The sequence below is a fragment of the Balaenoptera acutorostrata genome, chromosome 9 (genome assembly GCF_949987535.1).
Source record: "Balaenoptera acutorostrata chromosome 9, mBalAcu1.1, whole genome shotgun sequence".
In the NCBI taxonomy this organism is placed as follows: domain Eukaryota; kingdom Metazoa; phylum Chordata; class Mammalia; order Artiodactyla; family Balaenopteridae; genus Balaenoptera; species Balaenoptera acutorostrata.
In genome coordinates, this window is record NC_080072.1 from 44,592,134 (window position 1) to 44,616,927 (window position 24,794).

The window sequence follows — 24,794 nt, forward strand, 5'->3', positions numbered from 1 at the left end:
AGAGTCAACCTGAAAAAAGCTACGTACACGTGCGCATGTACACACACACACACACACACACACACACAGACACCCTCCATTCGGAGACAGATAAGCGTACAAACATACTGTGTCAGGTATATACTAGGAAAAAATAATTGTCGAAGTCTAGCTTTCTAAGGATAGAATTTCTGACTTGTAAAAATCAAATCAGGGTGGGAAATGGGTAGATTTCAGTCACTGCAATAACCAAATCAAGCTCAGCAATAAAGACAGCCACTGAAAGTCCCATTTGGACAAAACCATTGTGATACTGACACAAAATGTAAACTAAAATAAACTGTTCTCATTCGCAACACCTCAGGCACAGGGTCAATACGGTTACAACAGAAGGGTGTAAATATGGGAGTGAGGTGCTGCTGGTTCTACACTAAGTTCTGCTTCACCAAGAGGTTCCTCAAGATAAGATGCTCTAATGGAAAACATCATGGGCTCTGTGCCTCAGCTTCTTATCTATGAAATTATAATCCTCACCTCCATTATTTCTTTAGAATGTTGTAAATGTGATAACAATAAGGATGCGGGAAAGAACACCTTATAGAGAAAAAAGATGAAACTATTATCACCAGCAACTTTCACTAATTCAAACATTTTCTGAAGGCCTAATGTGTGCCAGGCACTACGCTAGGGGCTGGAAATACAGACACACACATTAAAAATGAGTCTGAGATGAATGGATAAAGAAGATGTGGCACATATATATAATGGAATATTACTCAGCCATAAAAAGAAATGAAACTGAGTTATTTGTAGTGAGGTGGATGGACCTAGAATCTGTCATACAGAGTGAAGTAAGTCAGAGAGAGAGAAACAAATACCGTATGCTAACACACTTACATGGAATCTTAAAAAAAAAAATGGTTCTGAAGAACCTAGGGGCAGGACAGGAATAAAGATGCAGACGTAGAGAATGGACTTGAGGACACGGGGAGGGGGAAGGGTAAGCTGGGACGAAGTGAGAGAGTGGCATGGACATATATACACTACCAAATGTAAAATAGATAGCTAGTGGGAAGCAGCCACATAGCACAGGGAGATGAGCTCAGTGCTTTGTGACCACCTAGAGGGGTGGGATAGGGAGGGTGGGAGGGAGACAACAGAGGGAGGGTATATGGGGATATAAGTATACGTATAGCTGATTCACTTTGTTATACAGCAGAAACTAACACAACAATGTAAAGCAATTATACTCCAATAAAGATGTTAAAAAAAAAAAGTCTGAAAGGCGGTCAAATAACATGCTATGGAAACACAAAGGAGGCAGCAACTAGCTCTGCCTGTGGAGACTAAGGAAGGTTTCAGAGAGGGGGGAGTATTTTCTACTCCTACTGGTCTTGAAGGACCAGTAGGAGTTTACCAGGCAGAAAACAGGATGAAGAGTGTCCCAGACACCAGGAAAGCCCATTCTCCCTTTTTCATTGTTTACTTGGAACCAAAACTCTCTTCCACACAGCAAGGCAGCAATGTAGGGGCACAGTCCAGAGAACCTCAGGTTCCCATCCTGTCACAACTCAGAGGCAGCAGAAGATGGTGGTGAAGAGTTCAGGCAATGGAGCCAAACTGATGGGGATTCACATCCTGGCTCCAGGAGTTCTTAGTTATATGATCCTGGGCAATTTACTGAACCTTTTTAGGCCTTGGTTTCCTCATCTGTAACATGGGAATAATTATAGTAGCTATTGATTTGTAAGGAGGCTTAAATGAGTTGATGTTAATTGTTTAGAACAGTACCTGGCACACTGCAAGCACTGGATAAATACCGTTATTATTATTATTATTAATCTCTGTCACAATGCCTGCTCTGGTCAGTCCAGGCCTGACTAAGATTTGTCCATCTCAAAAGGCCCCTATCCCAATGCATGTGGTCATCCCACCTGGCAATTCCCTTCACCTAACAACTGTTCATGACTGCTGTCTCAGGACACACGGGGACTGAGAGAATGCTTCCTAATACACACGGCTTAGGCTCCAAGTAACCCAAACAGCATCTTCCATAATCAGGATCATATCGCCATTGCAGTCTGTGTGTTGCTGTGAGACAGCAAACACAAAGGCACAGCCGAGTACAGAGACTGCAGCAACAGTTGAATAAACATGCAATCCGATACCTAACATCTGGCATGTCATCAGCCCCAATACCTTCTTCACAATCAAGTATGTTTAAGGCTGTGGCTACTTTATAGGTACAAATGTCTTTATCAGGACATTAATGTGCACCAAACCCCTCTCCATAAAAGCAGTCATAAACAACAATCTCTTCTAAGCTGTCACGGAAGCTACTGTGTTTGTAATAGAACCATTCATCTAAGAGACAGTTGCCAAAGCCCATCTCAACACAATAGGAAGCAAGTCAGTGCACAGAGGCAGACCCAGGGAAGAGGGCAGGCACAGAGTGAGTAATTAGGACTTTTGTAAATGGCTGGGGGGGGGAAACCCAGCTTATTAACATATGTTCAAAGTTACCCCGGATGCTGCAAAGCTTTGGGGTGATCAATTACATTTCCCCCAGAGCACGTGCTTTTAAGGTAGCCTAAAAAGTTCCTCCAGCTATTGTAAAAAGAACAGTGTCTATGGAAAAAAATTTTTCAGCTAATGACCAATTTCACTAGCTGTAGAGGGGGAACACTGCAACACTACATAAAATTTTTTAAAATAAATTAAATGTCCCAGGCAGGAAATTTCACTGTCACACCTTTCAGACTGTATTCTAAAAGGGTAGAAAGGAGAGGGCGTATATCTGATACAGGAAGAGGCTTTAAAGAAATAATATCCACATGGGCTTTGAAGAACGATTTGATTTTATTATTTACCTGGAATTGAAGCATTTGAGAGAAGAAAGGTGGGCAGATGCAATAATCTGCAGTGAAGGCATAGCAGGTAAATATCAAGTAAATGAAATATACCCGTGATTAAATCAAATGATTATAATCAAATGAGAATTTATAGCACTCTGTAAAGTCTCCAGAGTGTTTGCATACTCTAAAATCCACCCACCTCTGCCTAAAGGCAATGCAAGTACAAGATTACCTGCCAGGAATCTGTTACAAAGAATAACATGGTCATCAAAAAGACTACCGACATTTTTAAAAAGACAGGCCCGCAACCCTCCAGAAATAAAGCATGTCCACCCTGAAGTACAAGTTAAACGATTAATATTGGCTCGGCAAAGATGTGGATCCTGTTCATTCTGGTGTAGCAGCTTGCTGTGAACATGTGGACACTGGAAGAATGGATTTAAAGGCTTTCCTCTCTCTCTCTCCCATCACCATTTTACCACAATACATAAACATCAGAATAATGCCACTGTTAGTCTGGACAGCTGACTGACAGGTCCAACTGACTGGGCACCTGTCGAACTCCTGGACCAATGTCCTAAAATGTATAATAAGAACACCCTGCCCTGCTTCCTGGCCCCAGCACCACCACTCTCTAACCACCTGTCTCCCCAGATCGGTGCCTCGGCCACGAACCCATGGAAGGGACAGCTTGTTGGCACCAGCTCCTCTCCCAGCACCACTCTCCTGCCCACCAGGACCTTGCAGTGGCCCCCCCAACTTAACCCCTGCTGAACATCACACCAATGTCGACCTGGACGATATGACTTGTTTCTCGTTCTTGGTATTTTCCACATTTTTCTTTTTTTTTTTTTTAGAAATTCCTAATTGTTTGTTTGTTTGTTTTTTAATTAATTAATTAATTTATTTATTTATTTATTTATGGCTGTGTTGGGTCTTCGTTTCTGTGAGAGGGCTTTCCTCAGTTGCGGCAAGTGGGGGCCACTCTTCATCACGGTGCGCGGGCCTCTCATCATCGTGGCCTCTCTTGTTGCGGAGCACAGGCTCCAGACGCGCAGACTCAGCAATTGTGGCCCACGGGCCCAGTCGCTCCGCGGCACGCGGGATCTTCCCAGACCAGGGCTCGAACCCGTATCCCCTGCATTGGCAGGCAGACTCTCAACCACTGCGCCACCAGGGAAGCCCCACATTTTTCTTTAATGAGTATTTCTTACTCAGAATCAGAGGACAAAATAAACTGTATAATTATTTTCCCCTCTAATTCCAAAAGTAACATATGTTCACTATTTAACAGAACTCCATTACTACAGAAATATATAATAGACACAGAGTTCCCCATAAACCCATCCACCTGCAGCAACTGCTATTCATGTTGTAAATTCCTTCAGATTTTTTTCTATGACCTTAACCACATAGCACACTTATATGTTTTAATTTACTGAGTTGAGTGTTCTCTAGGATAGGCCCTCTACTACAGAGATCAGCAGAACACTATCATAATAACAATAATTTGTAAAATGACCACTTTAAACACTTACTACCAAAGGAATGGGATGCGTTTAAATAACAATGGTATTAAGAAATTAAGACACACTCTCAAGTGAAATGCTACAGAGAGAGGAACTGAAGCTCTAGCCCTAGGTGGACGTCAGCGGGGGTAGATGAGAGAGACAGCGTTGGAACCCAGGGCCGTGCAGCTAAAAACGTGCACATCCGTGAGTCCAGTGGAAGTTGCTGCTATGGGGCCTGCCCAGCCTCTGCCGGCAACAGGCTCCCACTGGTCCCTTCCATCAGCTGTGACTCTGACCCAGTCAAGTTTGCCCTGATCTCCCCTCTCCAGTACCTTCTTTGGCAGAAACTCTGAAATGTTTCTGCCAAAGTACCTCCCTTAACCAAACACCCCTCTACCTAGGCTAGGCAACTTAATCCTGAGTGACTGCTCCAAAATATCCTTTCCTACCTTTCTAGTGTGCCATGAACAGGGGGGCTTAACCTCAGAAAAGCAGTATTTTTAGAATTCAGTTCAAAATACTTTCTCATACATAATTGCATTTTCTCTCAACATTGTTGAGAGGTGTGGAGAAATATGTTGATTTCCTCGCCCCATTCTATAGAAGATGGCAACAAGGCATAGATACATCGCAAATAGGTATAGTTTTAGGGCAGCCAAAGAATTGGGGAGGAGGAAAGCAGAGAATGTGAGCAATTTCTTGTGACCCCAATGTTCCTTTTGCCAGATTGTTCTGCCACCTGCTCTTTACTAGGCCCATGCCATTCATATCAGTATCAAACTCTTCCCATTCATATCCATGGGGTCATGTCCTCCTCAAAGAAATCCCCCCACTAACTGGTTACTTTGGTAGGTTTATTTGCAAATTCACAGTTCACTACTGTGGACTTCAACGTCAACGTATCATCCAATCAATGCTGATGAGCCTCACCACATCTTACTTCCTTGTCTCCAGTGGCCATCACCCACGTTCATATCAGTTGACCACATTTGTGGCCACACCTTGAAACTCGTCACTTGAAATCTCTCAACCTGTAACCTCAGATGTTTCCTCTCCTGTGCATGACCACAGCCTCCTGTCCCGCCACCTCTCCTACGTGTGCACAGCCTCTGAGCAGCACATGTCACGACCTGTCGGCCCCTCCAGCTTCACCTTGTCCCTGTCCCTACCTAAGCTGGTGCAAGCATGCACTCACTAGCACCTTGGTGTCTCAGGTCCCAAGCCTTGACATTGTCAAAATATGGATAAACCAATAATCCCCTGGCAGAAAAAAATATATATATGACATAATAACGCCAGTGGGTTCCCCCAAAAGTAACGTGCTCCACCTTGTACAAAAATTAACTCAAGACAGATCATAGACTTAAATGTAAAACATAAAACCAGAAACCTTTCAGAACAAAACATAGAAGAAAATCTTCAGGATCCAGGGCTAGGCAATGAGTTCTTAAGACTTGACACTAAAAGTACAATGCACAAAAAGGAAAATTAATCCATTGGATCTCATCAACATTTAAAACTTTTACTCTGCAGAAGCCCATGTGAAGAAGATGGAAAGATAGGCTACAGACAAGGAGAACATATTTGCAAACCACGTATCTGACAAGGGACTCATATCTAAAATAAAGAACTCCCCAAACTCAACAGTAAAAATATAAATAATCCAACTAAAAAAGGGACAAAAGACATGAACAGACATTTCACTGAAGAGAATATACAGATGGCAAATAAGCACATGAAGAGACGTTCCACATCATTAGTCATTAGGGAAATGCAGTTTAAAACCACGTGGGATATCACCACACACCTATCAGAATGGCTAAAACAAACAATAGTGATACCACCAAATGCTGGTGAGGATGCAGAGAACCTAGATTGCAAGTGAGAATGTAAAATGGTACAGCTGCTCTGAAGAACACTTGAGCAGTTTAAAAAAAAAAAGAAACAACAACTGAAGGCACAACTACCATTTGACCCAGCAATGCATCTATCCCACTGAAATGAAAACTTATGTTCACACAAAAACCTGTATATAAATGGTCATAGCAGCTTTATGCGTAATAGCCAAAAACTAGAACCAACCCAGATACCCTTGAACAGGTGAATGGGTAAATACACTGTGGTACATACACACTAGGGAACCACTCAACAATCAAAGGAGCAAACTACTGATACACACACAACCTGGATGAATCTCCAGGGAATTACGATGAATGGGAAAAAGCCAATCCCAAAAGGTTACATACAGTATGATTTCACTAGATAACATGTTTGAAACGACAACATTTTAGAAACAGAGAATAACTAATGGTTGCTAGGGGGTAGGGATAAAGTCAGGGGAAGCAGGACAGCATTGGGTATGGTTATAAAAGGGCAACCCTGGGGATCCCTGTGGTGTTGGAACTGTTCTGTATCATTGCGGTGTGGATACACAAACCTACACAGGTGATAACATTGTACAGAACTTAACACACACACACACACACACATTCACAAATGAGTACAAGTAGAACCGGGGAAATCTGAATAAGATCAGTGGATTATATCAACATTAATATCCTCATTATGATATTATACTACAGTTTTGCGAAATGTAACCACTGGGGGGAAATGGGCAAAGTGTACAAAGGATCTTTGTATTTTTTCTTACAATGGCATGTGAATCTACAATTATCTCAATAAAAATTTCAATTAAAAGAAGAAAGTAATGTTCTCCAACTTCTCTCAGGCCCTCCTTCCACTGCTCAGCAATTCTTCTACTCTCCCCTGTCCGTCCATATCCCATTCCCTCACAGTATCTCTACTATGCTTGCTCTATTTTTCAAAAGCCCATAAGCCACCTCAGCTCACATGGCCTTACTTCTCATCTGAAGAAAGGAATCACTATGCCCTCCCTGGGCCCTCTACCTGGACCCTTCTCCTGCCATTATGCATCAGAGTAAAAGAAGCCCTACTCCTTTTAAAGTCTCCTCCTGGTTCTATTCCATCATATACATCCTCAATTACATATATTTTCTCCCCTACTAACCAAATGACCAAGTCTCTCCCCTGTCCTAAAATAAGTCTTCCTTTAACTTTTTATGCCCTTCAAGATACTACCTCATGGCTCTTCCTGTATATGGCAAATCTGGGCCATGGTAATGTTCCCTCTCCGTACACAGGGAGCATAAACTGAATAATGTAGCTCATTTCCTGTACCCAAACTTTGTAAGGACTGTTTCAAATGTCAGTCTCATTCCCTCCTCATTTGTTTCTTTTACCACCTCTAAAAATGTGGCCCTGTCCTCTTGGACCCAGGCTGTAGCTTAGCCCAGTGGCTCTCAAACCTGGCTGATCACCCAAATCACTCAGGGAGCTTTTAAAAACACAGATTCCCAGACCACACTCTCAGAGATTCTGATTCAACTGGTTTGAGTCCGTTTTTGTTATGTCTCTTTTTTTGAGCTTCTCAAGTGCTTCTGCTGATGATGGTCAGACTTGGGAACCACTGATGGGTCTCCCTTTTTCTTAAAAAGGCAATCTCTTTACTCTCCCACAAATACAGACACTCCATTTAAAATCCATGCCCATGGGCTTCCCTGGTGGCGCAGTGGTTGAGAGTCTGCCTGCTAATGCAGGAGACACGGGTTCGGGCCCTGGTCTGGGAGGATCCCACATGCCGCGGAGCAGCTGGGCCCGTGAGCCACGGCTGCTGAGCCTGCGCGTCTGGAGCCTGTGCCCCGCAGCGGGAGGGGCCGCGATAGTGAGAGGCCCGCGCACCGCGATGAAGAGCGGTCCCCGCACCGCGATGAAGAGTGGCCCCCACTTGCCGCAACTAAAAGAAAGCCCTCGCACGAACCGAAGACCCAGCACAGCCAAAAATAAATAAATAAATAAATAAATAAATAAATAAATTAAAAAAATAAAATAAAATCCACGCCCATTTCACCACAATACACGTGAGCCTGCACATATCCCCCATTCTCATCCCTTCTCTGCTGATGAGCCCCCAAACTACCCCTGCAACTCCAACCTGCCTGAGCTCCAAGCAGGAATTTCCAAACACCACAGATCATCCTCACCTGGATGGCCACCCAGTACACCTCCAGCACATAACAAAATTCAACTCCTCATTCCTCTCCTCTCTACAAACTGCTTCTCTTGTCTCCACTCCCCATCCTTTTGATAGTCCCATCGTCCTCCCCATCACCCAGAAGCAGAACCCTGGAATCATCTTCAACTCTATCTTCTCTTTCACAAATCAGATCTGGTCAGCCAATCCTGTTGGTTCGACCTCTGAAACTTCTCTGTGAGCACCGTCAGTACCGTAGTTTAGGCTCAGCCTCTCCCACTGGCCTACTGCAATAGTCATCTAACTTCTCTTCAAGCCTTCAGAGTTGGCTTTGTCACACCCAGGCTGAGTCACATCACCTCTCCTGAAAACATGCCATGGTTTCCCTTTGTCCCCAGGATGAGCACCGGACACCATGGCATGGCACTCGAGGCCCTCCGCGATGCAGTGCCAGCCCACATTTCTAGGTTCATCTGCCATCTCCCTCCAGGATACACCCTCAATTCTAAGAGCACCAGAGCTGGGTCCTTTCAGGACTCTGTGCCTTTATCATGCTGCTCCCTTAGGCCTGAATGCCTTTCCCCTTCTCTCTCTCCCCACAGTAGCAAATGTGAACCTAGGCTTCAGAAATCCCTTGAAGTTAATATGCAACAATTCTATAACTGTGCACAAGCATGCATTTTTTTGGAGAAGAGATCCACAACTTTCTATAGATTCTCAAAGGGGGTCTGTAATCCAAAGTAAGTTTAAAAGCAAAAAAAAAAATTTATTTTAATTAAAAAAAAACAAAAAACACTAAGTGGCCCTTTCCCATTGAAAGTTAGTTCACCAAGTCTGCCTCTCAGACTCTGACTCTTCCAGCCTTTTGCATTTTCAAATACAGACATGCGCATTCCCCAATCATAAACAATCATACTTTCTACTGCCCTACCACTGAGCCGTATATATCTCTAGTACAGAATATACTTCCTTCCATGTCAATATTGTAGTTAGTTGTCTTAACTGGCTTGTTGTATCAAGCTGACTTTCAAATGTCAACTCAACGACTTATTTACTGTGGCCTTGAGCAAGTCACTTGACCTTGGTGGGCCTCAGCTTCCTCGGCTATAAAACAGGGATCGTCAGGGTAACCTACATCCATTGGGTTGTTCTGAGGAATAAACAAGACGACGCATTCTAAAGCAATGAGAAAGTGCCTAGCACGCAGTAAGTGGTCAAACAGGTCAGCTTTCTTAATTATTTTACATCTGTAGTCCCCACTCAGGCGAAGCACAGTACCGGCCCTTTCACATCTGTAGTCCCCACTCACAGTGGAAGCACAGTACAGGCCCTCACTGAATGACTCACGAGTCCATGTCTTCCCGAACCCCAGTGCTCATCCATTGCCACAGAAAGCTGTTGAAAAGCGTAAGTTTCCAACTTGGTAATAATTTAACATTCTCTCTCTTATTTTTTTTTCTCCCTTATGACCAATTCTTGAGCCATCCTAATTAGCTATTTTTTACCTGGATTGCACAAGGAGGGCTCACACCTTGTGCATAAACTTTGTAGGTCAGACCCCCACTATGTTAAACTTCCCAGTCCAAACACTGATGACGCTGGCTTTGCTATTCTCACAGGAACCAAACTATTTCAAAATCCCCCATTACTCATGTGTTCTGAGGATCCCAGAATTAACCCTTGTTCTGCTGCTGTGCCTATGTGGGTAGAAATCCTTCCTACCTCTTGAACTAACATTTGCCAACACACAGAGCAAAAACCAGCATTTCTTCCTTCTCAGTCTAGGAAGACCATTAAATATACAAACACACCTTTCTCTCTCTCTTTTTTTTTCTGTTTTCTCCCTTCCTTTCTAGTCAGCTCCTCTCGGGGCTCGGAGGTTTACTTACTCACCTTTCTTTATTTTAAATAATAACTCACACATGCATATATTCAGCATCCATCACTGATACCTTCCCTGTCCAGCAAGACAGGGTGGGGCCCCTGCCTTACGGAGCTTCTAGCCTGTTCTAAGGGCACAGCGCCTTGTCCTTCACATTTCTAACAAATTCACTTGAAATAATATCCCAAATCACAGGTAAGACAGAAAGAGGAAATCTAAGATGCCACATGATGTTCAGATAGAGAACTGGGAAGAACAAGTTCAGCTCAGGCCCCAAGGCTCACATTCCCAAGGCCTGGAGATCCTTCAGGGCTCAGATTCTACAGCCATTTCCACATCAGGGCTTCTGGGGCCTCCACAGAGGTAGACCACCTTCCTGGTCCCCATAGAAATGATGTGAAAGTACCCTGTCTTACAAAGGGACGACTCTGCATTGCCTTGACTAGTTCTTCAGATCAGGAAGAGCCTGAGGACCTCAGATGTCAGCCTCTTTGCCTGCACTGACTAACTGGTGCACACTTGTGCCTGCTTCTGTGCACTCCTTCTGAGGTCCCCTTGTCAGTTCTGCCACCACCTCACTGAAGCGGCCCCTTCTCTCTTCTATCTTGTACTTCTATGAAGTAAGCAATAGAGGCAAGTCCGACTCCTGTGTTCCCCTGGCTGGGAGGGCTCAGGTCAGCAATTGGGGAAGACCAGCCAGGGAGGACTGGCCCAAAGATACCTTCCTCCTCATCTTTTCTATGCCTCACAACTCAGCTCTCTAGGGCTGACCAGTAGGCCTGGCAACCCAGCAAGAAAGTGGGGGGCACCCCTGGAGCTCTCCTAAGCAAGGACCCTGAAGATACCTGCTCATAAAAGGAGAAAGCAATTGTCCAGCAATTGCTCTGCCCAAGCTGCCTGTAGGATCCTAGGGCACCAGAATCTTCCAGACATCTTTCTGGCCACTACAAAGGCCAGCCTTATGATCTAGGATCATCCCCGCTGCGATATTTGAGAAGCTTTCTTCCTGCCAGCATTGGGCCAGGTGCCCTGGACATTGGTGGCCAAGAACAGGCTTCAAAAGGCTAAGTGGAAGGTGAACCTCTTCAAAGGGGTCTCAGACTTCCCAGAAAGCTCTGGCACACAGCCCTAACCTCAGGTCAGTGCTTCCTGCAAATGAACTTGTGATGGCTCCATGAGGGCAGGGACTGTCTGTCTGGCTCGCTGCTGTATCCCTGACAACCCCTAGTACAGGGCTGGAATACAGGCGGTACTCTCAATGCTGACTTGCTGAATTCACTTATAATGACCTCCAGCAAGGAAGGAATGAAAGCACAGTGGAAAGAGTCCGGGTTTGGGAGTCAGACAGAGCTGGTTTTGAAAGCATCCAGCTATACCATTTATACTGGTCATGCACAAGCCACTTTGTCCCTTTTAGACTCAGCTTCCTCATCTATAAAGTGGGAATCACAATACCCACCTCAAAATGTTGTTGTGAGCATGAAGACGGAAGTTTTATGCAAAGTCTTTAACCCGGCTGTTGGCAGAGAGCACTTCTTTATTTTCACTTCAGAAACACTGATTAACTCTCACTGTATGTCAGACACTGTTCAAACGTGGTAGGGGGATCCCAAACCACAACAAGTTCATTTAATTCTTAAAACAATCCTGTGAAGGAAGATCTATCTAAATCTCTCTTGCAGTTGAAGAAATGGAGGCACAGAGAGGAAAAGCAACTTGCCCGGGGTCTGATGTCTAGAAGAGGTAGGGCCAGGCTTCATATCAATTCCAAAGCTCAAAATTTAAGGTGCTACACTGCGTGTCTCTGAGGCAAGCAGCCAGTGAATGTTAGCTCCGGTCCCTAACTTGATTATGAGAGATGTTTGACCACACTGCCTGACTAGGGTTTTCAAGTGCAACAGAAAGCACATCCAGACATTCCCATGATTCACTGTTTTGTTCTGTCTTGTTTTAAGCTGTGACCTGCTCCTGTGAAATTCAATCCCAGACAACTCTGCTGATCAAGAACATCTCTGCCATCTTGTCCTCCTGCTCTCTACTCCACAACTATCTACCAGAAAAAGAGACACACAGCTATGTAAAAATAAGAAAAAGAAAGGAAAAAGAAAACACAGAGAAGAGAGGGAGTGAGCTTGCAACCTCTCAAGAACAGTCAAAGAAGTCTCACCCCCCTTCTAATAATCCCTAAGAACAACTGCTTACCCATAGGGTACCGCAGGCAGAAATAATCTGTCCACGTGGAGACCAACCATATAAAGGCTCAGCCTCTCCACAGACCCAGGTAGCGTAGGGAAAATTAAGCCATCTTTTCTAATGGCCCAAACCTCAACGTAAAGAGAGCTTTCCATTTTCCCCCTCTGTAAGATTGCATTTGCCCTACTGTCAACCGCGGAGGAGATTTCATTACCAAAATAAATCAGCACTGCACTTGACCTTGCTTCTCCAAAGGCTCAGGATTAGTGACATCACAATACTCTACAGATGCTCAGAAATACCGGAATAACCCCCTCAAGACAAAAACACTTGGTATTTCACTAGAAGGCATTAAATTATTTTGATTTTACTCCATGGAATCCAAAATGCTTTCAATGTTTTCATTTCCAAAATGCTTAAGAGAAAAAGCATGCTCTTAGGACCTTCAGAAACCTCGACTCCTGGTCTGGTTTGTGTCCTGATTCACGTGTGGTAAGATGGGGAACAGGCCGGAAGCCAAGGAACAGTAGCTCTGGTCCCACACTGCTCACATGACTCAATTCCGGAGTGGCTGGGGCCTCACTGTGGAGGCTCCCAAATCAACCTTCTCTCGCCCTCAAAGTTACAGGCAGGTCCCATGCAGCTCTCAGGCACCTGGGCTAGCTTCTCTGAAGGGATCCAGTCTCCATTTCCCATAGCCCTGATAACCACCCCACGTTTCCCTTCCAAAGCAACAGTAGAAGCAAAGCTCCTCCACGCTGGCCAAAGAGAGGGAGTTGAAGGGGATGTTTTCTCCCCAAGGCAGTGGCCTAGACATGGGGGTGGCTTCAGGGCCACTGCAGCAAATCCATCTCTTGCACCCCTAACCAGGACACATGACCTTGCAGTTGTAATTCCTAATGCTACTCGCTCAAAATGACTGCCCAATTTTAAATCAGGTTCGTCACCCACACAGTCAATAAATGTAACGTGGATTTCAGGAAAAAAAGAATCCATGCGTCAAGAACACACGCTCTCAGGAAGCACTCAGAATCTGATTACTTTCAGTATTAAGGACATGCTCCACAACTAGCGCCACATTTGTCAACAGACTGATCACTCTTACTGAAGTACAAGTCACAAAATCCAGCATCATACAATATACACGCCCCAAGGACCACGGATATCATCTACTTTACCCTCATTTTGTACAGGGGAGAAAACTCAAGACACAGACCAAGGGTAGGATTGTTCAAGTTCACTGTGGGTAGACGGCTCAAATCCAAAGCTTCTCACAATTCTTTTTCCTAGTCTGCTGCCTTTGACTCCCAATTACCAACAAGAGTTCTTCCACAAATTATTTTCACACAAAAATTAGTTCAATCTACCATGGCTGCCACCTAAAAAGGAAAATCAATGGAAAAAAACAAAACAAAACTGGAGTTGAAAAGAATAACTCTGGCTTTGAATTATGTTCTTATTCCGAGCCCAAAAACCTGCTTCCTAAAGGGACAGCTCCTTTCCCAGTATTCCCAGTGAGAAATGAAAGGCAGTAGTTCTTCCCAACCAGCATGTCCAACACTAGGCCAGTATTTTAGATTAAAACAATTTCTGGGTAAACAAATGGGTGTTGGTACAAGGTAGAATGGCCCGAAGCCACCTTCACTACTCCTAGTAAAATCAGCTTCAAAGATTAAAGTGCTTTTCTCTGCCTTTAAAATGGGGAAGTTGTATTTTTAGGTATGAAAACAAGACCCTGAAAGCAAACAGCCAGGCTGAGGAAGGGTAGCCCAGGAAAGATACAAGCACACAGAAAATCGAAGGCCCTGAAACCTTCTACCCACAGCAGCTGAGATGCTTCATCCCGAGTCCATTTCACCAGACACGAAGAAGCTTCTTTGGCTACAAAGGATCACATGAGAACATAAAACAAATACTGAAGGTTTACGTTCTCTTTCTCTCCTGTGTGTGTGACACCGACTGGCCAAGAGAGAGAGACTCTAATGCTGCAGAAAGCAAAATTTTCCTTGTTTCCATTACATCATCCAAATTGGAGAGGGGAAGGGCAGGGTGGGGGGCACAGCTGGTGGCAGCTGCACCACCATCTGCTTTCTCCTCAGCAGTGGGTGCTAGTTTGAGCTGCAGCCTCCTACGGCTCCTGATAGAGGAGGTGCGGTATTAAAGGTACAACACCCTGTTATGGAAAAGCTTTCAAATTATTTAGAAATAAATCACTCCCATGATAAGGTAACAACCTCCGGTAGGCTGCTGAGCCGGTTCTCTTTGAGTTTAGGTTATTTGTTTGCATCTCTTTAGACTCAGCCACAGTGCAAACTGTCAACTTAACGTGCCCAATTAGACAAGCAGAATGTATGTGCAACCACCTGCCATCTGCTTCCCAAAAGGTAAGCAGGCAGAAAGTACAGGTCAGCAGCTGGAAGCCTTTACAGCAGGTGCAGGGAAGGTCCAAACCCAGTGTGCAAGCCCCAGACTAGTGGATGGGTGCTCGCTGCCACCTTTGGCATCCCCAGCCATCCGGTCAACTGGTCTCATCCTCTTGGGTGCTCTCTTGGAGTTTTGAATGCACTGTGAGGGGTCCCCATGTGGAAAGGGAGACTGGTCAGAGTAGCCTGGGGGTCAGTGCCTTGTCTGGCCATTCAACTGCAAATTGGTAACAATGCAGCAAACTGGTGGTTCAAAGGTCTGATCAAGTCCCTGGGCATGTTTTATATGGCCTATACAGGGTTGTGTTTAAAAAACAAAGAGTACATTTCATATATAAACATCTGTCTTGCTAGATTTGGCAGCACGAGGCCCCATTTCTACGGAGCTCCAGTCAGTTATCTGGAGCTAAGCAGCAGCACTTCCTTTTGATGGGGCGTGCATTCAGAAGAATTAGTCCCCACGTTTGGTGTCTGCATATGCCACTGCAACTACCTCTGTTCCTAGCTGGTCCTCGAGAGCTTTTGATATGAAGAAGAAGAAGAAGAAACTCCAGGGAATGATTTCCCAGTGGTCCTTTACTGACTCTCCTCTTCAGTTGAGATTCAGTCCCTTGGATGGCCAACTAAAATTGTACAAAGATCATTCAACCCAATACAAGGAACGGATCTCAGTAGAAGGCTAGCTACGTTGACCCCTTACCACAAAAGCAGGTTGCAGCATTTCAAAGGAGCATTTCAAATCACTTACCATACATCTTGCCTTCATCTGATAAGATGATTTTCCTCCTCCCACATGGTGGATAGATAGCCAAGGCTTCCTGAAAGCTCTGCTCAATATCGGGGCTCCAGACCCCTTCTGCATCATTGTCAATGGGCTTATCTGCAGAGTCACTCATCCTTTCCATGTTTTCGGCAGGGCTCTCGCTGCCGCTCCAGCTGCTGGGCTCAATTTTGGCGGTTGGATTTTCCAAGCCGAAGCCTGGAGTCTTTTCAAGAAAATAAACCTAAGAGAGAAATCAAAAGATAGTATGGTAAGGACACAGTAACCATCAACATACTGCTCTTGCTGGTTCTACTGCATACTTTTCAGTCACCAGCTTTACTTGGAGAATAACTCTTAGGAGAGAATATGGAATTTTGAGATCCAAGTGTCTTTTGTTCCTATGTATCACGTTAGGAACAGAAATAAAACAGCAGGCAGAAGCTGGATAATCTTCACAGATGACAGGAAATTTTCATCTGAGAATAGTACTCACTCTGAATTGCAAGTTCACAATGAATCATGCAAAATTTGCTAAGTACCTACTATCTACCAGGAGCACTTTGCTCGATGATAATCAAATCTCCAGAGCAGAACAAGTTGTTTAAAAGAAAATAAAGTTAAACAAAAGGCGTCTACCTCACTGTGGCAATTAGCACGATAACTCTAAAATGTCAAACCATCCCAGAATTTGTCACTGGGATCGCCAAGATGCAAGATGGCGGCAGAATGGCAGACAGAAGGAGGGAGATTATTTTATCACAAATACTCATTCTACAAACAGCAATGCCAGCAGACCTGGACCTGCTATTCTATAACATTTATCCGCAGGGCTTTTTACACTGTACGAGTCAGGTCACTTTGCCACTCTCAGCTTCTAGATTGTAACCCTGAAGCTGGAACCAAGTTGTCCCCAATTCCTGCCTTCCCTGCAACAACTACAAGTGGCCAGCACATCTGCAGAAATGTTTCACACCCACATGAGGCACTTCATCTGGTAGCCTCCTTGGAATTCCTGATCACAGGAAAACTGTGGGGGAGGTTTTCGTTTATTTTTCTGTAGCACTGAAGATTACAGAACCAAAAGAAATCTTTCTCAAAGATTTATTCCCCTTAAATTATGCATGTAACCTATGGTCATAAAGGGATAAGCATTCCAAACAAATGTCAAACTGGCACAAACACCAATGTGAAAATGATCTAATCCAGTACCCCTTGCTGTCTGCACACTAACATATCAATATGCCTTTGTTGAAAAGGCATCAGATCATTCATTCAAAGCCTTCCCCAAAAAGGGGATAAGAATTCCTCCTGGGGATTGATCGGAAGAGGGGAGGCGCAGGGCCTGAGTAGGGAGAGCTTAGTGCGACCACCATTCCACCCCCTTCCGCCGCCTCAAGTCCATGCAACATTACAACAGAGGCGGCCAGGAGGGAAGCAGATGTGGGCAGCCCTACTAGGTACCAGGCACTGCTCTGTATCCCAGGGCAGTCACCTCTGAGAGCCAGCACCTCGGAGAGCCAGCCCTTTCCTTCTCTCTCCCAACTGAACCCCTTTCCCCTGCCTTCCCCCACTGTGTATACCTACAGATCCCAGGTGCAGCAAGTCTGAGGCACAGGAACATTACACAATAAATGGTATAACCAACGGGTGCTTTTGGCTTCGTATCCTGACAGCTTTTTAGATTTGGCAGCACCTGGATAAAGGAAACCCTCAGGTTATCTGCCTTTGAACGCTGCCACTGATCCATCTTTCAAAGAACTTGTCAGCAAAATATTTACTACTTCTTACCAACACATGTACACTGACACAGGACTTTAAAAACTGCCAAATGTTAAAGATATAAATTATGCCACAAGAAAGGGTTTTGTGACTGACCCCCAGATGAACTCTACAATGCCTGCAGTGTGGGCCTTTGAATTCTCAAATTATTACATTTTTTTCTTGGTTGGGATCTAAGAGTCTTATAAAATCCAAGCTGAACTGCACGCTACCCTAGAGTCTAGCTCCAAAGAGGTTTATTAGAGAAATTATAAGAATACGTGTGAACTCTTTGAGTAGTGACTAGCCCGTTCACCTTCTCCCTCTCCACCTTACCCCAAAACAAAACAAAACAAAACAAACAAAACCAGACACATACAAAAACACAGGCCAATATCTCAGCTCCAGGCAGCTCACAGCAGTAAGACTTCACTCCAGAGAGCCACATTTTAAGATTAAACTGTGTCCAGCGCTCAACCACTATGGTAGAGGGATGGAATCCAGGGGACCAGGGGAACTTTATTTGACTAAAAAGAACATTACCATATAATTGAAAGCCTCAGAGTCTCCAGACCAAAACACAACACCCTAATTCAATAGCTGAGGTCCCCTCTGACACATGTCATTAACTGGTCATTCAGTCTCTGCATGAACATCACCAATAACAACAACAAAGAACCCACTACCTTCCCAGTATCACCTCCTTTGTACTAACATGTTGAAATTCTTCCATCTATTAGGCTAAAACCCATCTCCTGGTTAACTTCTAACCATTCAGCCTTGAGGTCTATCCATGCCTTGGGGAAGCAAATCTCCCCCAAGACACCCATTTAGGTATGACCAGAGCAGCCCCCAGTCTCCTGACCGTGTTCCAGACTAGACACAATTCACATCATCCCTCTTGCCCAGCCCAGTTTGTCCACAACCTTCAATAAATGACACTCAGAGGTGGACTTAGGATCCGTAAAACTTCTAAGCTCCCACCCTCCAAGTGCTGTTCCTGAATCCCGACTCTTGATCAATTGGGTTAGGAGCTAAAATCAGGAATTTATATCTATTCTATTAAATTCCATTATTTTTAGCCTTAGCCAGTGGCTCAAATCTGGTAAGATCTTTCTGAATCATAACTGCCAAGCTTAATGTCCTCAGACACCAAACAACTTCTGAAGGTGTTACACACAGGGAGGGTGTTAGACCTGTTTTGTAGAAGTTCCAAAGAAGATTATGGCTCAACATAAGGAAAAATTTCCTGTTAGTTCAACAAGTGGTAGATGGCCTTATGAGACAGGCAGCAGAGTATTACAGACAACCCCTTCAAGTTACCTCTAAAGCTAAGGGTCACAACTCCTTGGTTGTTGGGGAATGCAATATTAACTAACATCAACTGATCCATCATCCACTTAGGAAGCACAGGCGCTGCTCTAAATGCTCACATGTTTTTATTCATTTATTGCAAAGGGAAGAAGAACTCCATGTCCAGGCTCTTGCATTGGGTGAACTGGAGCTCAGCAGGATGGCATTACCTACTCTGGACAAGGGCCAGGACACAGCCCCAGAAGCTACCAGATACATAATCCACAGACTTCTACAGGCCCTTGGTTTTACAACCCAATTGTAAAATGAGGCCCTGTATGGGCAGAGTTTCCAATCACAAGACTAGGAATGGCTGAGAAAAGCTCCCCGTACTGGATACCAAATTCCATCCCTCAGTTCCCTTCCAGCCCAGCTCAAAATCCACCTCATCCTGGAAACCGTCCTTGTATCTAGTGGCTCTGAGAGAATCAGCCACACATTAGGAGCATCCTAAAAACGTGTGGAATTAGTTAACTACCACCCATTCTACCTGGCTTCTGAATGTACAATAACAAGCACCTGCTTATTACCAACAATAAGATCTAATCAAGTGATATACACATAGAATATCTGTGCCTGCAGAGTTGATGTCCTCACCTCCTCATACATCCTTTGAGCAAGGGAGCCAACTTTCACTTACTTCAGTAAATGAAGAACGTAGTATTGTGGGGCAAGGGGGGTGGTGGGGGTGGGGGGCGGGTATGGTATTAAGATTCAAACTGATCTGGATTCCAAACCTGTCTCACCCATTAGCCACGCAGCCCAGACTAAATTAGGTAATCTCTAGAGGCTCAGGTTTTAATTTATAAAATGAAAATAATAAATTAAATGCAATCCCAGTACAGCAAAATCATTAAGTAGTGGAGGGACTCTACCCCATGGAGTTTCCATAAAGATTTAGTGAGATAATGAATGAAGGTGCTCTATCATCTGAAAAACCATGAACAGATGACGTTTTCAAGTCCATCATCTCTAGACAGTGGTATGGACCTTGTGATGACCAAACACCTACTGATAATGGGATGGTAAAGAAATGAAGGAGCTTCCCTAATGGTTCCCCTTGGGAAATAAGTTTAAAGGATCCTCTTCCTTAAGGTCTTCAGATGTCTAAATGGATAAATTGGTAACAAACGCCTGCACTTATAATGCACACGATCAATAGTTTTCATATTCTTCTGGGAAGTTTCGTTGAAGGGAATAACCCTAAATCTAAATGAATGCCTAAAACGAAAGAGAGAAGGGAAAATGTTGTTGGTTGAAAATGTACTATATATCATGTAGCCCCCATGTGCCTCAGTTTCCATCATTAACACTTTTCTAAAACCTCCTTTTTTCCTGAAACTCTTCCCAGCCACGCTGGAATAAACTCCAAAAAGAAATGTTACCAGTGACCCAAACATTCCTGCTAATAGCCAACTCCCTAAATGAATCATTCTTTCAGGATTACCCATTTACATTTCAAGACAGGTAACATGAGCACACTGGAATGACATCTTATATGATGAACATTATACATATATGTATGTGTGTGTGTGTGTATACACACACACACACACACACACATACATATATACAGTATTCAACCAGCACATATTTTGATTTAAAAGTCTAGGGGAAGAAGGAGGTTAGATGGTCAATGCAGGTGCTTCTGACACCAACTCTATCCAAGGGACGTATGCACAAGGGGTAAGACACAGGACACAGGAATCGCTGCTCCCTTCATCTTAATTCCTGTGGGTCTCTCATAATGTAAGCATCTCACCCACTTACTGGTGATTTAAGAGCTCTTAAATGAAAGGATTAGTTTTAACTAACCCTCATGATTAGGGAAATGTCACTGAACGTGAGGATCTAAAAAAAAAATCCATAAAGCTTATTTTAGCCAATATCTTCATACTCTGTGAGGCAACAAGAAAAGAGGCGGACTGGAAGTTAGGACTCTGCCTCTACCCGAGTAACCCTGGACCACACAGTATCCGCCATGTGCCTCAGTTGCCACCGTTAACACTGAAGGAAACCAACTTCATCATTCATCGCCTGTGTTTCCAAAGACTACCTATAAGAGAACTTAGACTAAGTTGGTTTGTTATCACTCCCTCCATCCACATCCCAATGTCCTCGAGGGCAAGGACTACTACAGTCACCATAGGTATCCCCTGTGCTAGCACAGTACTTGGCATAATAAATATTCAAAGAAAGAAAAAATGGACCAACAACCAAATGATGTGAACTGAACATTCTTTGATAACAACGTGACTGAACTTATCACCCAAGCTTTCCATGAGATGGGTCAGAGTTTCAGCTCCTTTCCCACTCCTCACCCTGACTCTGGCCAAGGTTCTAATGAATAATAAAAGCCCCAAAGGAAATCAGCAAATCAGGAAGATTTAAGAGGACAGACTTATGCCACGCACAGTTTGGATAACCAAGAGTTAGCTGTCTGATTCAACTTCTTATTTATTAATCACAATTACAGACAACCAAGAGCCCTTTGTGTTAAAGGGACAAATATGGTTTGGGTCTTCTAGGACAGGGGTCCCCAACCCCCGGGCCGCATACCAGTACCAGTCCACAGCCTGTTAGGAACCGGGCCGCACAGCAGGAGGTGAGCAGCAGGCAAGAGAGCAAAGCTTCATCTGCTGCTCCCCATCGCTCGCATTACCGCCTGAACCATCACCACCCCACACCCCGCCCCTCAACCCGGTCCGTGGAAAAACTGTCTTCCACGAAACCGGTCCCTGATGCTGAAAAGGTTGGGGACTGCTGACCTACAGGATTGTATTTAATAACTGCACTGCCCGCACTGGGTATTATTCCTACCTTATGAGGTCCAGAGGCCTAAATAAGTTGACCGAAGTCATATATGCTTAATAGTCATTGCTCCAGATAGAATGCACATTCCATGGGAATACCGGACTCAAACTACATCCTCACTAGACAGCGAGCTGGAGGCTGGATTCCAAAGGGAGAGAATGTAGGCAGTGCTGAATTCTCAGCTCTGTCCACAACTGACACCATGAAGCACAGTCTAATTAATTCCAAATGAATAGTTATGATACTGACTCACCTCCCTGGGTACTTGGGAGGAATGTCAGACACTAATGACGGTTCATTGCTTTTGCATATGTAAATGGGGAGAGCTGTTATTTTCCTACCATTTCAGACACTAGCCAAACTTGCTAACAAGTGGCCTGAGAAATACAGGTGAGGATCGGCAGCCCGGTTTTGAAGGCAGTCTCCAGAGAGATGGAATGTCTGCTGTGTAGTCAGTATCAGCCAGTGAGCCTTAGTGTCATACACTCCAATTGCCAATAGGTTCCCTCTAATTTCAGCAGGAAGGAGCAGATAATTACTCCTTCTCATTTTCGAAAATCACTTCTATATCAACAGTATCCATCAACAAGCCAATACCTCTTCACCAAGACCCCAATGCTGAGCACCCCATCAGAGGTCTTAGCATTACCCTCCTGGGATTCCCTGATTAATTCTCCACTCCATCAGCTCCAAGTACTTGCCCAGGTGACAGCTCGAGAAAGGCTTTGATTGATTTCATGCTATGCGGTTCTGTATTACCAGCCTTTGAGGGAATCACCTTCCCCATCCCCTTAATGAACGTGTTAGCCATTAAGAACAGAAATTCCTGTCTCTTCCTTTCCTCTTCACCACCACCAGGCAAGCTTAATCACTGCTCTCCTTCATCAGTGGGCTCCTTCAGAAAGACAAGGCCATACACTCAGGTCCAGGCAATCTATGCCATCTGACCATTCCAAGAGAAGACTTGCTATCAAGACAGTGCACCTGTAAGGGGAGCATGAGCTGGATGACATGACCTGTAGCCCAAGTCATGGATCCCTGGAAGGCGGGTTGTTTAACCTTGGGAAACACGTTTCAAAGCCAGAAACAGAAGTTTCTTTAATGCTCTAAGAGGGAAAAAAGAAAAAAATGCCACAAGAGTTAGCAGTAAGTAGCATTTCAAAAGGAAAATTCCTAAGCCCTTTCCCAGGAATAGCAGTCAAAGAAAACCCCCCAAACTAACTCCTCCATTCCAAAAGGTCTGTAGAGTGAACACACATTTCAAGTAGACTCACCAATCCTAATGCTTAAACAAAGAAAACAAATACCAGGAAAAGAATACTCCTTAGTCACCAAGTCATGGGTAATGTTACTTTCTTGGTGAGATTCACCATCAGACTATCATGATGCCTCAGCATTTTAAATGACAATGAGTACAAATTAAAAATCAAAAGTAGACAGTTAGGGCTTCCCTGGTGGCGCAGTGGTTGAGAATCTGCCTGCCAATGCAGGGGACACGGGTTCGAGCCCTGGTCTGGGAAGATCCCACATGCCGCGGAGCAACTAGGCCCGTGAGCCACAACTACTGAGCCTGCGCGTCTGGAGCCTGTGCCCCGCAACAAGAGAGGCCGCGACAGTGAGAGGCCCGCGCACCGCGATGAAGAGTGGCCCCCGCTTGCCACAACTAGAGAAAGCCCTCGCACAGAAATGAAGACCCAACACAGCCAAAAATAAATAAATAAATAAAAATAAATTAAAAAAAAAAAAAGTAGACAGTTAATATTTTATTTTACTTTTTTAAAAATTTATTTGTGGCTGTCTTCGTTGCTGCACACAGGCTCTCCCCAGTTGCGGCGAGCGGGGCCCACTCTTCGTTGCAGTGCGCGGGCTTCTCATTGCGGTGGCTTCTCTTGTTGCGGAGCACGGGCTCTAGGCGTGCGGGCTTCAGTAGTTGTGGCACTCAGGCTCATAGCTGTGGCTCGTGGGCTCTAGAGCGCAGGCTCAGTAGTTGTGGCGCACGGGCTTAGTTGCTCCGCGGCATGTGGGATCCTCCCAGACCAGGGCTTGAACCCGTGTCCCCTGCACTGGCAGGCGGATTCCTAACCACTGCGCCACCAGGGAAGCCCCAGTTTTACTTACTTTTTTTATTTTTTAATTTTGGCCACACCGTGCGGCACGTGGGATCTTAGTTCCCCGACCAAGGATCAAAGCTGTGCCCCCTAGAGTAGAAGCGCGGAGTCTTAACTACCGGACCACCAGGGACATCCTGACAGTTCATATTTTAAAAGCTACCAACACATCAGACAAACACATATGCTGCGTTTGGTCAGACCCTAAGACAAGCACTTCAAAAGAGTCCATCTCAGCCCCAGGCCAGAAGGAATGCCAAACAAATGGGCCTCATGCAATCAAGGTGCTGTTCCCTAGGTGGCAAGTCTGTAGGTCATGCCTGGGGCGTCATCCTTCTTATAAAAGCTGGTGGAGACTCACTCAATGTTACACAGCTCATTGCCGGCCAACTTAATGATATGTTGGCTCTGGACTGACTCCAAGTCCCAGCAGCTGACCTGCCCAGATGCAGCTCCTTTGGCTGATGTGGAATCCTAATTCTGCTGCATTAGGAGTGGCCTTCTCCACTCTACACAGAGAAATGGTCCTGGCCTGCCTTCTCCAGATTCTACGATTTAGGATGCTTCTCCCATTCTGGCCATGCCTCCATCTACCCTGGATTATTACACAGCATGCTGGGGGAAAGCAGCAACAGGTAAATCCAGAGCTGACTTCTGCTTGGGTCGTAAGCCAATCGACAAGGAAAACTGGAACAAGATGGCATTTGAAAGTGCTGAACTGTGAGGTCCAAGCTCTGCTCAGGGTCTTCAACTGGGTACAGTGGCATTCAAATGCTCTCTAAAGACCCAATGCATCCATGTGACTATCATCATCACCGCATCAGAGAATCCAAAATTTAGGCTCCAACGTGCCCAGAAGGAAAAAACTCCTCTTTCCTGCCAACTTAGGGTAACCAAGAACACAATGCACGACGACAAATTTTGTTCCTTTCCATCCTCAACCATCAAAAATCATATGTTTACATTTTTGTGTGAGTGTTGGTCTGGCCCATCTTACTTTAAATACCCATTTCTAATGCGTCTGATCATAGAGATACTGATCCCATATCATACATGAGTATTTTCTGAGTCCCAACACATGATCATAAAACTCCTTGGGAGCAG

General features: G+C 44.7%; 1 protein-coding gene across 16 annotated transcripts in view; it reads right to left on the reverse strand.

The window, feature by feature from the left end:
- Positions 1-24,794, reverse strand: part of TEAD1 (TEA domain transcription factor 1) — a 267,284-nt gene that overhangs the window by 166,516 nt on the left and 75,974 nt on the right. For all 16 annotated transcript variants that reach the window (XM_057553374.1, XM_057553377.1, XM_057553375.1 and 13 more), the window contains one exon: positions 15,643-15,898. In XM_057553374.1, coding sequence (XP_057409357.1) covers positions 15,643-15,799 — 157 coding nt within the window. In that variant the 5' untranslated portion in view covers positions 15,800-15,898. The remainder of the gene's footprint in view (positions 1-15,642; positions 15,899-24,794) is intronic.